The sequence below is a fragment of the Colobus angolensis genome, unplaced genomic scaffold (assembly GCF_000951035.1).
Source record: "Colobus angolensis palliatus isolate OR3802 unplaced genomic scaffold, Cang.pa_1.0 Scaffold59, whole genome shotgun sequence".
Classification (NCBI taxonomy): Eukaryota; Metazoa; Chordata; class Mammalia; order Primates; family Cercopithecidae; genus Colobus; species Colobus angolensis.
The window spans coordinates 3,719,545-3,738,290 of record NW_012119487.1 but is presented as its reverse complement, the minus strand read 5'-3'; the positions used below and the strand labels follow the sequence as shown (position 1 = coordinate 3,738,290).

Genomic DNA, 18,746 nt, shown 5'->3' with positions numbered 1-18,746 from the left:
CCTGCAAGGTGATTTTCTTTTTAAAGAATGCTGAAGGTATCAATATTAATAGGGGAGCAATGTGTATGTGCATGTGTGTGTGCCTACGTGCTCACTCATTCACCCCAATGATTTAATCAGATATTGTTTCTCACAATCTATCTCTTCCAGTCATAACTTAAAGACATCATTTCATCTTTTCCCCACCTTACTAAATACATCATGTAGGAGGAGATTATCTTTCTAGTATTTTCCCCATGTAATTAAAATATTTCCATTTTTCCTTCACTTTATTCTTGTTCCGCACTTCTGTCTTTTGCATTATTTTTTCTTATTCACTAGTTCAGATATAAAAACATTATTAGGTATTTAAGGATGTTCTTCACTGCAGAAGATGCCACTGGAGAAAAATAAATCTATACTCTCCTCATGTTCCTTTGTTGAGCTAGTCTGATAATCTTATTTTCCAGCTGGTTGCTTTGGTTTAGAAATGTTTCTCCCTGATAAAGGTCAGGTAATACAAACTTTGATTTCTGCTTGTCTTGTCTGAGATTAAGCACCTCCAATGAAACCAGAATGAGATGAGCAGTCTTGGCAAATGCCTGGGCTTGTTTCTGCCTACAGGAAATAGGGTTTTCAGTGCATGGAGGCTGGTAAGAGTGTGTGTGGTTATGATCACTGTACCACAGACAGTGCTTGTGTCTCCAAATTCCAGAAGTGTAGCTGGTGTCACACTCAGGTCTGCAGACCAGTGAGCACAACAACATACTCATCCTCTCCTCATCACACCACACGGTTACGTCTTCTCGCAGAACTCTGGGTGAAATTAAAGTAGGCGATTCGGGGAGAGGGTGTGGGGGAAGAGTAAGGTGTCCGTGGCAGGATGCCCAAGACGTCGACCGGATGCCCAAGACATCGACCGGAATTAGGCTCTTTTGAGAAGAAAACAAAGAGAGTAACCAAATATAGAACAGCTGAGTGCATTCACCAATCTGGGAGCCCTAAGAGTGCTTTTTCTAACAACCACAGTGTTACATATTTCCTTATATCATGGGATGATAAAACACAGGACACATGGCTCCATTCAAGGCTAACTGATTGCACGAGGGCTCTGAGCAGGAGACAGCAAAAGGTGAAACACGGTTGTACAGCTTGCTGGTGGTTGGGGTCACCTTGGACTATCAATATCCAGGAGATGTTGAGAAAAAGAGGGGGTCCTTTCCAACAAGTCATCCAGCAACTCTGGGACAGAAGGAAAGCTGTGGGAAGAAAAGCAGGGTGCTGGTTTCTAGGACACTTAAACCTCATGGTGAGTGATCTCTAGGGGAGAATTAGCTTGTGTAGTCCTGGCACAAAGACGGAAGCAAGACATAGGTGGTTTATTTGAGTTGTTTGCTTAAGAAACATGCTTCTGTCTACTCTGAATATAGATTTTTTTTGCTCAGATATTTGAAATTCTTCACTTGATGTTAATTATAAATTTTTTATTTCTAATTAGCTAATGTAATTTCTTATATTGTTATAGGATCTGGGACAGCACAATGGGTCCTTACATTTAATCTTGTATTTATTATATACACTTCATTATGAGAAAGATAGCATAGATGGGTTGTGTGTGTTTTCCCTAGAACCTGATAGTTTACCAAACAATGTTGGTGGCAGTGGTAGCAGCAGTGTGTGTGTGTGTGTGTGTTTGTGTGTGTGTGTGTTTGAGAGAGAGAGAGAAACAGAGACAGAGAGATTGAGAGAGAACATTGTAGAGCAGCTGTTGAAAAAGAGACATAGACTAGTAGCCATTTAAAACTCGTCTACAATACTGTTTGGAATTTTGATTGAGGGATTGGGGGGCGGTGGCAGTGGTGGTATTGGTAGTGGTGATGCAAGTCAAACCTCTATTTTATAAGACACAATGTTACAGTGATGTGTATTGGAGGTGAAATAGAGCTAAAATGCTCACCGTTTACCCAGTTAAATTGGACCTCTTTTATTGCGAGAGAAAGGTTTTTGGGAAATAATTATGATTTTCCCCTTTATTTCTTAGATTTAATTTTTTAGCCTATAAAAAATTGCCTACATGAATGGCTCTATAAATACAGATATAGCTACCAGGCTCCATTTGGCTCTCAGTTTTCCTTTCAATCAAGTTTATTTAGTAACCTCTGTTTTCTCATCACTGGATTAGGTCTATCTACAAACATGAAATGCAGAATATTTTGTTTTCAAGATGCCAGAAAAAATGTTAGACCCTACCCACTCCTCATCTAACTTACTTTCCTCTTTGGGCCTTGATTTTATCATCTGTATTATGAGAAAGTAGGATCAGATGATCAATAAGATGTCTTCCAGCTCAATATCTTATGAATATATAGTTTATATGTTCATAGAATGGATATAAGGATTTGAGAAATACAAAATGTGAGTTAGTAGATTTTTGTGTTTAAGCTTATGGATTTCCTGGCTCCTAAGAAGGGATTGAGAGGAATCAAATTTGCACATATATACTTTTCTATATTTAGGTTATATATTCTGTACCTATCTAAATAACCTATTCTGGATTAGCAAAACACACTTTTTAGAAAAGGGAAAGAAGTGGATGCCCTGTAAGAATATTCATGACACAAGGTATATAATTCAATGCTTCTGTCACCAAAACCAATACACACTGTTTGGATATTACATTGGGACATCCACTTAAATTGTCAGGCTTCCAGTCTTGCTTGGAACTTCAGTTATGGAACAAAGGCAGAAAAGGCTGACCTAGAAGGTGTGAGAAACCTCATTGAAACCATTGAAACTTGGCTCTTCCAAGATTCATATCACCTTTATCATCACCCTCAAAGATGTGAAGGCTTTTAGTCATTATTTTTTCAGCAATTCCTACTGTTAAAGGCTTACATTTTTATCACTTTTTTTCAGCTGGGAAAAACAGAAGTGGAGATGCTTAGAAAAGTGGGTTGACCAGTTCTGTATCAGTGAGAGCTGGAATTAGAATTCAGTTTCTTAATGAAGTTTTGGGCTACAACTTGGACCTTTCTTTGTATCATTTAATAAGAGAAAGAGGAGTTTGCTGAAGAAAATCTTGTTTCAGATTAGCTTAATTTAAATATCTCCATGTAATTTTGCAAGTTTTTAGAAATTCTTTTTTAATGATAGACCTGCAAATAAGATAATTTCAAAGGCATTTGAATTTGCTTTATATAAGTAAATCTTTGAGAATTAAAACATATAACATCCAAAGTTGACTTGGCTTGTCATAAGGCATTTTGAAGTTTCTAAAAGAGGCATTAAACATATAGAATCATTGAATTTGGGGGCAGGTATTAGATATAGTCTATTTACAGATAAGAAAACAGAAACTTAGAGAGGGTAGGTGAACCATTCGTGATCACTTAGCTAGTTAATTCACCAGAAACTCCTGATTCCTACACTATGGTTCTTCCGATTATCAATGAAGCCATCCTTACATAGATTTTTTTCCACTGAATGTTGACTCGTGCTAGGTACTGTTTGAGGCATTGGAGATGTAAACATCCATTGGAGAAGGTTTTGAACTATTTGCACTCACAGTCAAGATGCAGGGTGGGGACAAAAGAGTGACATGCTCAAGGGACAATGGGAAGATGAGAGGAAGGAGGGGCTGCCTTAGCCTTCTGGGGAGTCAGGAAAACCTGCAGTGGAAGATAATGCTTCAGCTGATACCAGAAGGAGAAGGATAAATTCTTTAAGCAGACAAGAGGATGGGAATCGGTGGGTAGGGGCGGGAGTCTTACTAGGCAGGAACAGCAAGTTTTCCTGAATAGCTCAAGTTGAGTATTCCTGTGGGAAAGTGGTGGAGATGAAGCTGAAAAGCTGGTGAGGTGGGAAGCAGTTCACAAAGGATCTTGTGAATCATGCTAAAGGAACACTCTTCATTCTCTCCTACGCCAAAGGAAATACAGGAAAAATTACCAACATTGTTAACTCTCCAAATTTTGCTTCTCTTGTGTGGTCTATATTTTGGCAAATATAGAAAGTGAGTCTAATCCGATCAGCACTAGGGGGCACCACAGTAAAAGTAACCATTCTCTTGTGTCTGAAGACAGCTGATCCTTTTTTCCTGAAGAGTTAATTAGAAAACTTCTCAGGCAGTCAAGGGCTCATCCACATATAAGAGAATGAACAATATCAGGGGCAGCTAATATTATTCGCTATTTGCACAGTGATGATATTTTCTAAATGAAGTGTTTAGATATATGTTTTGATCCAGGTACTCAAAATAGGACAGAGTAATTTGGATGGGAATGATGCTGGAAAATATTGCACGTTTATACACATATAGATCCAAATACACACACACAGAGGAGAGTTGGGAAACAAGCAGTAAGGCTCTAGGTATAGATCTAGGGATACAATCTCTCTGTTCCTCTTCTCTGACCTCAGTTGCTGGTTACTAGTACTGAGTAGACCCAGCCTTGTTTAGGGGCTGGCCACCTTGGCCTTCCACTTCTTCTTCTTCTTCTTCTTCTTTTTTTTTTTTTTTTTTTTTTAACATATATATACCAATTACTTCCCTCTCAAATGGCAGCTTCCCCCACTTCAGGGATTCTCCATTCATGGAAAACGAAAGTTAATCCTTTTGCATCATTTGGGTTAGAGGAGCTACATACAGTGTTGTTGTTACTATTTAATGAGGGAAAAATAACCCAGCTGAGTTATAAGTGGCAAAGTTTATGTCTCCATAGTCACTAATGAAATACATGGTAGAGTTGGATTGAAACCGAATTTTCCAGCATCCTATGCTTTGTATATTTCATTTGTAGTCACCCATACTTTTGATAACCAATCTTTCAAACAAAGGCATTAAAACATTTGTTTATACAAAACTATAAGACATCAACTCAGATTCTGGAGGAGTTGTTGAAGTATAAAGGGAGTGCCCTGGGCCAGGAACCAGACTTTTTCAGTCCGGGCTTTCACTTCTTGACCCAAGTAAATTTCTTGAAATTCCCTGGGCATCAGTTTAATCATTTCCAAGACTGGAATTTGGTTGTGGTGAGGATTAATTGATACACAGCTTTGTAAATGCTAAGATTATTATTATCGTTATTTACGAACATGCTTCCATAAACATACTGCTACTAAAATGTTGACTTTGTAGTATGTGTGTGCACACATACACACACACTGTAACTCAAATCTCAGAAAGCACACCATAGTTAAGGTTAGCCATAACTTCATGAACCTTGATTTCCCCAGTGTAATTTTTAGGATTAAAACAATCCACTTTGGAAGAGTCCTATTATTTTTAAACATAGATTTCTAATTAAGAGCTCATGGGTGAATTAGAGAACAAAAGAAAAATGAAGGGGAGAATTTATGAGGTTATGAAGTATGATTAGGTTCAGTGTCTGTTTGCATGTGGTTCAGAGATCTAAAATTACCTACTTAGAGCACATGGCTTAGGCTATTTCCGTTTCTTCTTATTTTGATATATTTCATCCAATTCTCCAATGACTTGGCTACCAAATAAGGCAGGAAATTAGATTTATAAGAGGCATATCATCTGGTTCGCTAAACTAGAAGCATTGGGGAATATTACTGGTATAACTAAATTTTTTTTTCAGTAGACCTTTCATTCTGAAATGCACCTTAATTTTTATAAGTTTGCCTAGCTTGATAACATGCAAATGCTATTTAAGAACACTCCGGTACTGTGAGAGACTAAATTTCTGTTGTTATAATTTGGACAGAAAGATGGACAAACAGACCTGAACTTTAATTCTTCTTATACTAATTTAATAAGAACTTGTGGTTAGAGAGCTTTCATTCCCAAAGTACTATATTGAACAGGTAGGGAAGTGAGGGCTCCAGTGAGTTTAAGTGGTATACCCTCAGGGCTGGGCTCCCCAACAGGCAGCCAGACCTTCATCCTAGAAAGCCAGTGAAACAGTATCAAAGATCAGGATGGAATGACAATACTACAAAAATTATAAAGAACATCAAAACATGCATCAAAGGAAAGCATCTTAATGAGTTATAAAATAAGTTGTAAAACATGTATTTTACAGTTTTGCACACTCTATAAAAATACAGTTTTGCACACTCTATAAAAAATTCAAAACCATGAAGTTTGGAGGGACACTATTCAAACTACTATAAAACGCTTATTCATTTACTTATTCAGCAATGTTTGTGGAGCATCAGTTACCTGTCAGGCACTGAGGACACAAAGGTGAGCAAAATAGACATGGTCCTCCCTGCTCTCCCAGATTTTGCAACCCAGTGGGAAAACAAGGCAGCTAAACAAGCAATAGCATATGATAAGCACTGGATAACCAAGGAGGGTACGGTTCTTCAGTAAGAAGTTTCACAGAAAGCTGCCTACCAGCTTTAATACCTAGTATATCGATTGGGATTATAAAGTGAGCATACTTGTTTTTTGCATTAGGTACTTGGTTTCACTTCCATTAATTAACAGGAGGGGTTTAGTTTAAAATGACACGGTCATCATTGTCACCACCATAGTCCTCATCCCACTGCTATTCTGTGATGATGTTACCATTCTCCAGTCTCAGTTTGTATCAGAGCATAGGTTGAGGATTATTTAGCCTCCCACAGATGAGGTGAAGAGCTTCACTGCATGTACAACACTAGGGATCATCTTTTTTTAACTTTTAGTTTAGGTTCAGGGGTACATGTGCAAGCTTGTTATACAGGTAAACTGTGTGTCATAGGGGTTTGGGGTACAGATTATTTCATCACTCGGGTAATAAGCATAGTACAGGAATAATCTTTTTGTTTGTTTTTTGAGATGGAGTCTTGCTCTGTCGCCCAGGCTGGAGTTTAGTGGCACGATCTCGGCTCACGGCAAGCTCCGCCTCCCGGGTTCACGCCATTCTAGTACAGGAATAATCTTAGTTGCTCATTTACTATCAGAGGGAGCCACTTGGGGAAAAAGAGGCCTGCTGCTTTTGTTACAGCAGAGGGGTCTATTGTGTTGAAAGTGATCTTCTGTTCGGAAGGTCTTCTTATCACGCAATCCTTTGAAATCTGTGTCGCTTTTGAATATTGTGATTCGCCTAATCTTTGAAATGGAAATTTTTCATTAGACAGTTTATTCCAATAATCTAAATTGAATTTAGACATTGAAATGAGAATATTAGAAGCTGAGGAAGGGAAAGAACATTCAAGCGAAGAACCCAGGTGTGCCTAGTCCCAGTGTGATGTCTTGTTCACTCTACCAGGTTGCCTTCTCAAGACAATATTCCCTCCTTGTTATATAGCAAATTAGAAAAGGGAATGAGTGATTTCAAATAAAGAGATTGACTGCAATAATTCTGCTACTGTCTTTGTATTCGAGGATGAATGGACCAATTTCTTTTTTTTTCTTCTCTACATTGAACTTTTATTATGACAATATACAACTGGTACTGTGCACCATGACTGAAAAGAGTTCTCATATAATTTGATTTGGTACTGGCATAAGAATAGACAGATCAACGTTTGGAATTTAGAATCCGAAATGAAACCTGCACATTTATGGTCAATTGATTTTCTTTCCTTTTTTTTTTTTCTTTAACTTTTATTTTAAGTTTCAGGGTATATGTGCAGGATGTGCAGGTTTGTTACATAGGTAAATGTGTGCCGTGATGGCTTGCTGCACAGATCAACCCATCTGTTGAGTATTAAGCCCAGCATCCATTAGCTATTTTTCCTGATGCTCTCCCTCCCCTTGCCCCTGCAACGGGCACCAGTGTGTGTTGTTTTCCCACGTGTGTTCTCATTGTTCAGCTCCCACTTATAAGTGAGAACACACAGTGTTTTTCTGTTGCTGTGTTAGTTTGCTGAGGATAATGGCTTCTAGATCCATCCATGTCCCTGCCAAGGACATGATCTTATTCCTTTTGATGGCTACACAGTATTCCATTATATGGTGTATATGTACCACATTTTCTTTCTCCAATCTGTCATTGATGGGCATTTGGGTTGATTCCGTGTCTTTGTTACTGTGAATAGTGCTGCAAGAAACATATGTGTGCATGTATCTTTAGAATAGAATGAGTTATATTCCTTTGGGTATATAATGGAATTCCTTTGGGTATATAATCCCAGTAATGGAATTTCTGGGTCAAATGGTGTTTATGCTTTTAGATCTTTGGGGAATTGCCACACTGTCTTCCATAATGGTTGAACTTATTTACATTCCCACCAGCAGTGTAAAAGTGTTCCTTTTTCTCTCCAACCTCACCAGCATCTGTTGCTTCTTGACTTTAATAATGGCCCTTCTGACTAGAGTAGGCCAACTTCTAAAACCTTGAGCAATGTATAGTGTTGACTACAGCCAATGTCAGATATTATGTGATCTGGTAGCTGATGAAGGTCCAGGTATGTTCTGAGGGGCTAAGTTCCACCTTAGTTCAACATTTATTTACTAAGTGCCATTATGTTTGAGACATGGTAGGAGGTATGGCAATGCAGTGGGTACCTTGCAAACCTACCCTTCTAGTTGCTTAGAGACTAAGCTGACCTGAGGATATTACAGTAGAGACTTACAAATCACTGAGGTGGGGACAGAAGTTCTCAGAAATGTTTTAGTAAATCCCTCTGTCAGTGTACTTTGAGTGCTTCCTCAGTTGTATGTGGGAAGGGAAACCAAGATATAAGAAAATCTTCCCTCTGATGATATGAAGAGTTGGTGCATTAGGTCGATCACATAATTTCATGTCACATGGATGCTTTTGGTTGATTTGATTGTTTATCTAAAGATAGGACTTTTCTCTCAGGAATCTGTCAGTTGCTAATTGTATTAGGGACAATAAAAGCACAGTTCATGCTCTCTCCGAAACAGAGAGGAGGGAGGCTTCTCTGCGGGGAAACTCACAGCCTTTACTTAGCAGACTTGATGAGAAGAGTGGAAGTGGTTAGAGAGAGAGAGGAGGCTATACACAGGATGTATAGTGGGGAGGAAGGTGGAGGTTAAGAGAGAGATGACCGGGAAAATATGCTGGCAGAGATGGTAAGGGTTGGGCATTGAGAAAAAGAAGGCTTTGAATGGTAGTTAAAATAGCTTTCCTTTGTGTTCATTAAATCCCAATAAACGCTTTATTCAACAAGGTTTTCAAAGCCACATATCTTTGTCTCTAAAAACATAACTTTTGGTATAAATCTTTCTGAATATGGGAAACTCCTTCACCAAAGAATCAGTTTTTCCCATTTTTCCTACTCCTCTCTCTAGGTGGAATTCTGAACTTCCCTGATCAGAAGTCAGGGCTCATCTTTTTGTAAGGGGTCTACTTCCACTGAGAATAGACCATGTCTGTCAGATGAGGATCTATCTTCTCAGTCTACTATGGTGGCTAAGTATGAAAAATGCTCCCTTCCTCTTCTGAGGCCCCTTGAGACACACCCTGAGAGCTTGTGAGGTCATGCTTTCATGATCTCTCAGATCTCCTCTGGTTGACATGAAGCCCAAGGTGCAGGGAGGAGAGGTTCATGTCCAGTGGTGGTGGTTTGGTGAACTGGGGAGTCCCCACCCCGGATCTGTTTCCCCACCACCCTCTACTAGCCCACATCCCACTGCCGCCCTCCACCAAGACCTTGACATTGTGGCCTTGTACCAAGCGAGGAATGGCAAGGTCTACATAGTGAGTGCAGAGCCCACTTCCTGGTTTCAGGCGTGGTGAGTATCATTTGCTCCTGCCACAAATACCCTTCACCAGGACAAATGTCAAATGAGTTTAAGGTGGACAGTCCCATGCCACATCCTAATGAGTCAGAATTAGAGGTACACACTCTTCAAAGATGAGCTCTTGAAACAAGTGTCACTTTCTTGGGAACACAGCACAGGCTACTGAATAAATGCCAGATATCAGACACTTTCCACCTTTGTTCTTGGACAAGCCAGTGCTAAAAGTGCTGAAGGAGGCCAAGAAAGAACCTAATTCTAACTCTTCTTTGTTACACCTGCATGAGGAGCCTACTTTGTATTTGCCCATGGGCCTGCAGTTCCTTGCCAGGACAGTTTTACCTAACCAGAGCCAAGCTAATAATTTTGGCAACCTGAACTACATAGACAACCCTGCAACATTGGTTGAGGAGCTCTTTCTAGAGGAGGATTTCTAGATATTTTGATATATATCTGTGTATTTTGACAACTATTCAAAAATTAATATTTAATCGTATTCAGTATTGATGATGAAAATAATTCAAATTAATTTAGGACCCTCAAATAAATGCTTTTTTTGGTGTTCTTTACTCTTACGATAGTGTAGGATAAAGAGAAGGGATGTTATCATGAACTTGGGATTCAACTGAACTCATATGAATACATGTTTATTCCTGAGCAAGTTCTTAACAGCACTAATTTTTATTTTCCTATCTGTAAAACATGGGTCATTATTTTTTCTACATTATAATGTTATTTTGAGCAGCAAATGGGATAATACAGTTGAAACAGTGCATAGCACATTGTAAGTGCTCAGTAAGGTTTTATTTATTCTTTTCCTTTTTGTTTTTTGAGACAAGTTATCTCTGTCATGCAGTGGCATGATGGTGGCTCCCTGCCACCTCAATCTCCTGGGCTCGAGCGATCCTCCCACCTTAGCTTCCCAAGTAGCTGGGACCACAGGGGTGTATCACCATGTCCAGCTATTTTTTAAAAATTATTTTTGATTTTTTTTGTAGAGATGGGTTTCACCATGTTGTCCAGGCTGGTCTTGTACCCCTAAGTGCAAGCAATCAGCCTGCTTTGACCTCCCAAAGTGTTGGGATTACAGGTGTGAGCCACCACACCAGGCCCTTTTTCTTGAATGCACAAAGGATGGTCTCATTTCTAGACCTTTCTTCTTACTCTTAATAATTGTAGAATGTCTTTTGCTTATCTGGGTCGTCTCTGTCTTTCAAGGCCTAAGTCCAGGTCTTTCCTCCTTGTGCTGTCAAAGCCTACAATGATTTTTGTGTTCTTTGAAACCTTATGACTTATATTGCCTGTAGGTATTTACTAAAGGTTTTATGTGTACAGGGACAATTTTCCCAACTGGCATAGAAGTTCATCAGAAGTAAGGATTGTATGTTCTATCCCCTCACGTTCCAAGAGTTGAGTGTAATAATTGCTGCACAGCAAGTACTCAATAATTGCTGATACTATTTTTAACCAAACTACCAAATAATATGACAATCACATTATTCATTCAAGTACTGAATAATACCTACAGCAGAGAAAAAGTTTCTTGAGCACCAGCTTTCAGACAGACATGCTTTTTGCACAGGGTGTGGTTGAAGAGAAATTCTCTGGATTTAGACTTTTGGAAGTTCATAGTTAACGGCAGTGATTTTTAAATCTGAACCTTGGTTATTTGTAAAAATGAAGATTCCTGGATCTACCCAGACCTTTTGAATTAGAGTCTTTGTGAATAATCTGACCATCTGCACTTAAACAACAACAACAACAAAAACAACAGCAGCAACATATTTTGGTAGTGATTCTAATGCACAAATTTAGTTTAAGAACCACTGGGCTGGTAACCTTCCTGTTGCGTTATCAGCTGCTACAGACATGACACTTGTACATTACATTATTCAGTCATTTGGTCAAATAGCCCATATTTGCCAAGTGGGTACTTGGTTGTTCCTATTTTTTTTTTTTTTTTGCTTCACTTATGGGAGCCCTCAAACCCAAGAAGGAAGCCTGGAGTGTGGGGTCTCCCTTTTCTTTCTCATGATGAGGTCATTGCCAATCATCTGTATGGCAACTTCTTCTTTTCTCTAAGATTGCTATTAAAGTGGACACAACGAATAGAATATTAAAATCTCCATAGAATGCTTTTCTTACTTCAAATTTGCATGGGAGAAAAATAGTACTTGTGTGGTATAATACAAGTTATACTGAAATTGAAGGGTGTGCATCAAATCTCTTCACTTCTGTGAGCCTTGATTGCTTCATATGCAAAATATAATGTTCAACTAGAGTATGACTTCTTTTGCATTTTTTTCGTGCTTCAAAGACCATTACATTCAAAATTCAGGGATATGCTTCAAATCTGGCATGGATACTTATGAGCATTTACATTTCATCCTTGAGTATGGTGTGGACTCTTCAGACCTTCCAGATTGAAGAAGCTTTATTCTATAGACTGTGCTTAGATGGAAGCCCCCTGGCCCTTTGATATAGAAAATATCAGAAATATAGAAAACAGAAAGTTTTCTTTGAGCATGTGGAGAAGATCTGGGGATTTTGCTTTTCTTGATATACAAAATACTAAGTCTGTGTGTGTGGGTAGACCAAATGTCTTCTGATTGTTTTCTGTCAGCCTTTCTCATGAAACCCAGATTCTTTCGTATTGTTTCTCTGAGGTACAGAGAGTCAGAGCACTGATATGATAACTTTGTTAGTCTTTGTTTTCTTCTTTAATCCATTCCTTTGTTCTGTTTTCATATATTAAGTTGATATGATATTATGTAGAATAAATTATGAACATGACATGGATATTATTTTCCACGTGCATCCAAGAATAATTGCTGATGTTTATTAACTTCTTGCAATGTTCCATGCCAGATCCTGATCACTGACATATATTATTTCATTCAAACTTTACAACTCTCTGATATACAGATTTTTACTATCTCCATTTTACAGATCAAGAAACAAAATCAGAGAGATAAGTGCAGTTTTCCCAAGGTCACACAGCTAAGTAGTCTTGAGTAGAGGAGATAAGACTTGTATTCACTAGCAGTATAATAAGTCAATAGAGTGTTTTTTTAATATTGGGGTTAACTGTCAGTGTTGTACATTCTGTGGGTTTTGACAAATGTATATAATGACATGTATTCACCATTACAGAATCATACAGGATACTTTCACTACCCTAAAAATGCCCTGCGCTGTACCTGTTTATTACTCCCCCACTCCTAACCCCTGACACCCAATGATCTTTTTAATCTCCATAGTTTTGCTTTTTCCAAAATGTCATATAGTTAGGTCATTCAGTACATACTGTTTTCAGATTGGCTTCTCTTGTATAATAATATGCATTTAAGATTCCTCCATGTCTTTTCACAGCTTGATAGTTCATTTATTTTTAGTGCTGAATAATGTTCCATTGTATGGTTGTATCAGTTTATTTATCCATTCACCTACTGAAGGACATTTTGGCTGCTTCCAAGTTTTGACAATTATGAACAAAGCTTCTATAAACTTCTGTGTGAATGAGTGACTTTAAATACTTGTATGGGAATACAGAAACTGAAACTCAAGGATTTGATTTAGGCCTTGAAGATGGTAAGATTTTCATGGGCAGAGAGGGATCTCGGCTCACTGCAACCTCTGTCTCCTGGGTTCAAGCGATTCTTGTGCTTCAGCCTCCCCAGTAGCTAAGATTACGGGTGCATGCCACCACGCCTTACTAATCTTTGTATTTTTTGTAGAGATAGGCTTTTGCCATGTTGCCCAGGCTAAACTCCTGATCTCATGTGATCTGCCTGCCTCGGCCTCCCAAAGTGCTGGGATTACAAGTGTGAGCCACTGCACCTGGCCTACTTTTTTTTTTTTTTTTTTTTGAGACGGAGTCTGGCTCTATCACCCAGGCTGGAGTGCAGTGGCCGGATCTCAGCTCACTGCAAGCTCCGCCTCCCAGGTTTACGCCATTCTCCTGCCTCAGACTCCTGAATAGCTGGGACCACAGGTGCCCGCCACCTTGCCCGGCTAGTTTTTTGTATTTTTTAGTAGAGACGGGGTTTCACCGTGTTAGCCAGGATGGTCTCGATCTCCTGACCTCGTGATCCGCCCGTCTCGGCCTCCCAAAGTGCTGGGATTACAGGCTTGAGCCACCGCGCCCGGCCCCTGGCCTACTTTTTTTAAATGCTTACCATGTACCATGTGCTGGCAAACTTCTGGATGCTTTAAGTTATCCTATCTAAACTTGGTGTTCATCTTCTGGAAAGTTCCACCAACAGTATTATGTCTAATTCTCACATGTATAAAGGCTAAAGCTAAGACATGCTATAACTTTTCCAAATTCAAAGAACCAGAAAAGTCACAGTTTGAACTAAATCTGACTCCAAAATCTATGCTCTTTGTGCCATCCTACCAGGCTGCCTACCCAAGTGCAAGGAGATCAGAACAAATAGCTAGATAGACATTAGACACAGAAAGGATATATGTGGCACTAAGGCTTGACAATGAGGTTGGAGCCAGACTCTTCAGCACTTTGACTTGGACACTGTGGGGGTGTCTCTGGGTACTGGGGTAGTCAGCATGAGGTCATCAGGTATGGAGGATGAGGGAGAAGATGGTTGGAAGACCAATGAACAAGAGGAAGGATCATCTTCTTCTACTTCACAACATTGCCTAAACTTGATGATATCGATGTTAGTAAGAGACTTCTGAGGATATGCAAACTTCCACCCCTACGTGACCTTCAGGAGAAGGAACAGGATGCCTGAGTCTGGAGTTTCAGTAGATCAGCTTCCTCCAGGTTGATCTACTGGAAGTCTAGACTCCAACACAGAGGAAGTCACATGTGCTTTACTCACTCACTGCCTGTCAGCATCATGGTCTCAGAGAATGGTCACCACCACCCTTACTTCATCAGGGCACTTCAAAAAGTTGGAACATTCCTTAAGTTGCAGATTATTTTTGGAGATCTTTGCAAAGTCAGTCAAAATAATCAAATCACAAGGGCTTTTAGATCAGGGAGTGAAAGTAAATTTGGGAATGAGGAAGCTTTAGGTTTTTTCTTTTTTATTAAATCAAAGTCACAACTTTTAAAATCTAAATCATGGAAAGCTAGTGCTGAAAGGAATGCCCCTGATCTTCTAGTGACTTTTAAAGATGAGAAACTGCCATCTAAGGAGATTATGAAACTTGGCTAAGTTGGCACAGTGCCTGCCTGCCTGGCGTTAGCACTCTGTCGCTGCACGCTGAGGCCTGTGCTATTGTGCTACTCCACAGACAGCTTCTTTCTGACATTTAGCACGTGGCAATTCATGCTGGCACTAACTAGCCCAGAGAGCAGTGGAAACATTTCTTTACCCAGGGAACTATGGTGGTAGGGCAATTTGCTGTCTGACAGGTTTTCTTCCAGAGCATTGCCCTTAAGCACGAAGGACACTAATTAGCCATCATGCCATGAGCAGTACACAGAAGCGGGAGAGCTAAAGACTTCTGCTTCTACCCAAGTCAGTGCCTCTCTCCATGTGCTCAGCACATTGAACTCACATTGTTCCTGCAGCCTACTCCCTGGCAGGACTCAGAATGGCTCTGCATTCTTCCTATGCTGCCTGTTGGTTTTAGCTTGGTAAGGCTTGTGATTATGCTTATAACAGAAGTAGGGAATTCCTCGTCTGTGTGGGCAGGTGCCAGTGGAATATGCTTGACTAAAGCTACTAGTGTGCCAGGAGAGTGGGAAACAGGAATTCCACTACCCAGGGCATAAAAAGAAATCTGTCTCCTCATTTTTGATTAGGACGTCATGCCAAAATAACCTTGTGGGAAGAGCCGTTGTTCTTGGCAGGCATAATAGATGTTTTTTTTGAGATGGAGTCTCACTCTGTCGCTCAGGCTGAAGAGCAGTGGTGCGATCTTGGCTCACTGCAACCTGTGCCTCCCAGGTTTCAGGGATTCTCCTGCCTCAGCTTCCCAAGTAGCTGGGATTATAGGCACATGCCACCATGCCTGGATAATTTTTTTTTTTTTTTTTTTTTTTTTAGTAGAGACAGGGTTTCAGCGTGTTGGCCACGCTGGTCTTGAACTCCTGATCTCAGCTGATCCGCCCACCTTGGCCTCCCAAAGTGCTGGGATTACAGGCATGAGCCACCGTGCCCAGCAGATATTTTTTTCTGTTTTCTTTTTTAGTAGGTAATACAAACATATGGCACAACATTTTTTAAAAAATTAGACCATGAAAAGTAAAGGTCAATCCTACTCCTGACCTCAGGCTTCCAATTTTTTTCTCCAGGGACAACATTTGCAACTAGTGTCTTGTGTATTCTTTCAGATACATTAATATACTGTATATTCTTACAATGCCCATACAGGTGTTATTATTATTATTTAACACAAATGGCAATATACTTTATGTATAATTCTGTCCATCTCCCCACTTTTTTTTTTACTTAAGAGATCTTGGAGTTGGCTCCATATTGAGCTTCTTTGTTCTTTTAACTACAAAAGTACTATAAACTTTTTATCTATCAGGTTTCCTCTCTTCACTGTTTCACTTCTCTTTTTGCAATGAGTACTGACTTAATTCAAGTTAGGTTTTGTAAGCTGTTGAAGAGGAAGATCCAATGTTTAAAAAAGCTACACCAAATATATTGAGATCTGATGGATTAGGACAGTTTTTATTGCCTTTGTCTCCTGAAAATAGGATGCTTTTACTCCTGCATTAAAGTGAAAGACCAAATATGCAGGAAGCTTCCAGAACTCACTCCCAGTGCATTCTGGGAGTCTGTGGCCATGATGTATTGATTGAACACAGCATTCTCCATGAGGGAATCTCTACGACTGAATGGCTTTCTTAACACTATGACTATAGTGCTGCATTATCCAAAATGGGAAACTGGGGCACAGTGAGACAAAACAGTATACCAAAGAAGAGTTTGGCAGAGATGTGGACAGATCTCAGACACTTGCATGAAAGAGCACAATAGTCCTAATTTATCTTAAGAGATGTTATGGAAAGGCAAGGGGGCAGGTGGAAGTCTAGGTCCAATCTTCATAGAAAAAGTCAGGGCCGGGCATGGCAGCTCACGCCTGTAATTCCAGCACTTTGGGAGTTTGGGTGAGAGGATTGCTTGAGGTCAGGAGTTTGAGACCAGCCTGGGCCATACACAAAACCCCATCTCCATCCCTACCCCCAAAACTCCAAAAAACAAAAATTAATCAGGTGTGGTGGTACATCTCTATAGTCCCAGCTACTCAGCAGACTGAGGTGGGAGGATCACTGAGCCCAGGGAGGTCAAGGCTGCAGTGAGCCATGATTGTGTCACTGCACTCCAGTCTGGGTGTCAGAATGAGACCCTGACTTTCTCAAAAAAAAAAAAAAGGAAGTGTTTGGTGCCTTTTTTTTTGTTTTTTGTTTTTTTTACAGGCTACTTCATTTCTGCTTCGCTGTTCCTTTGAATATGACTTGTGAATTTCATTTGTTCATGTTTTTTTCCTAAAAATATATCTTTCTTCCTCCCTCAGGTATCACATCAGTATCCTCGAATTCAAAGTATCAAAGTACAATTTACCGGTAAGTGTTGTCAGAAGTTTAATTGATTCATATTTTTGAAAGAATCTTCTCTTCAGTCTCTTAATTTCCTCTAGAACACAAGGTCTCTCCTTTTCCTTAGGGAAGGAATTAAATTCCAATTAAATCCCAGAATTGTAGCCTGCATATTATTTTCATTAGGGATACAGGTGTATAAAGAGAAAAGGGGATTAATTATTCATCAAATATGTGTTTGTCTCTGTACTAATCACTTTATGTTCCTCATTTAATCCTCCACGGAAACTTCTGGGTAGAAATTATTTCCATTTCTTAGTTAGGGAAACTAAGGCTTTACTTCTTACAAGTCTGTCTGACTGTAAGACACATTATTACCTGCTAATTGTATTCTGGGGCAAGAGTTTACCTTAATGAAAGTTGGGGGAAGCCCTTGATAGAATAAAAACTTTGACTCCAGAGAGAGGATTGTTTGGGTCCGTGATTAACGCTAGCATAACTCCTAGTGGTTTCCACATGAATATTCATTTTTTAGTTAAGTTCTCCTGAGCCTGAGGGAAGGGGAGTATTTCTTGCCCTCCATAAGTGGTCCCCATTTTCAGTTCAAAGTATGTCCCTCTGCACTGGTACAAAGCAAGAACTACTGCATTGTGACTAGCAGTGGGGACCTATTCTTTTGCTTAACGAAGGAACATGGACCAGAACAGGGTGTGTCCAAGATGTGGTTGCTTGGCTATTCAGGATTTTAGTGCTAATATGGAAATAAAAGAAGTTCAGGCTTTTTGGCTTGCACTTGGGATGGCCCTGCACAAAACAACTTAATCCATCACTGCCTCCTACTCCTCTTCCTCCTTTTCTTTCTCCTGTGGCAGTGACTCTTCCCAAAGTACCTCCTGGGAAAAACTAGCAATAGGAGGTAGAGAAGAGAAACAAGTATGTGCCCTTGAGCTCTTCCACCTGCAGCTTTGAGAGGCCGCCCTGAATCCACAGATATGCTGTGCACAGCTGCATTATTAAGCTTAAGCGGCTGCTAACAAAGGCTGCTAGTAACTGCTGTGGATGGGTCCAATGTCTGGGGCATGTGGAAAATTTGCATTTCATGGTCAGATGACAGAAAGACAACAGTTGAAAACAATTGCTTTGAGTCAAGCTTCAGAGTATGGGGAGCATGCAGGGCTAAGGCGTGGGGCACTACTGCCACCCTTTGCCCATAGTTCAACCACTGAGCAAAAAAGGAGGCACTGAAGTGGCCAATCCATCCCTGTTCTGAAAAATTAGGGAAACCCTGAAGCCACTTGTCCTGCCATAGGTGCTTTGTGACAATTTCTGTAATCTCTCAGCTCCTGAATCTCAGCCCCATCTGAGACTCTCTTGGCCACTAGTGTTAGCATTGCCCCTTCTTCCATTCCACAGGTAAAGTAGTTTCCACCCCGCAGGTAGAAACACAGTGCTCTCCTGCTTTTACTCTTTTCTTTTTCTTTTCTTTTCTTTTCTTTTCTTTCTCTTTCTTTCTTTCTTTCTTTCTTTCTTTCTTTCTTTCTTTCTTTCTTTCTTTCTTTCTTTCTTTCTTTCTTTCTCTCT

The 18,746-nt window shown here is 39.8% G+C and overlaps 1 protein-coding gene across 3 annotated transcripts in view; it reads left to right on the top strand.

The window, feature by feature from the left end:
* TNFSF4 (tumor necrosis factor (ligand) superfamily, member 4) overlaps positions 1–18,746 on the top strand; it is a 52,644-nt gene that overhangs the window by 30,395 nt on the left and 3,503 nt on the right. For 2 of the 3 annotated variants that reach the window (XM_011962326.1, XM_011962327.1), the window contains one exon: positions 17,144–17,192. In XM_011962326.1, the coding sequence (XP_011817716.1) occupies positions 17,144–17,192 (49 nt within the window). Of the gene's footprint in view, positions 1–1,045; positions 1,289–17,143; positions 17,193–18,746 lie in introns of those variants that run through there. The other variant, XM_011962328.1, reaches the window with a different exon arrangement.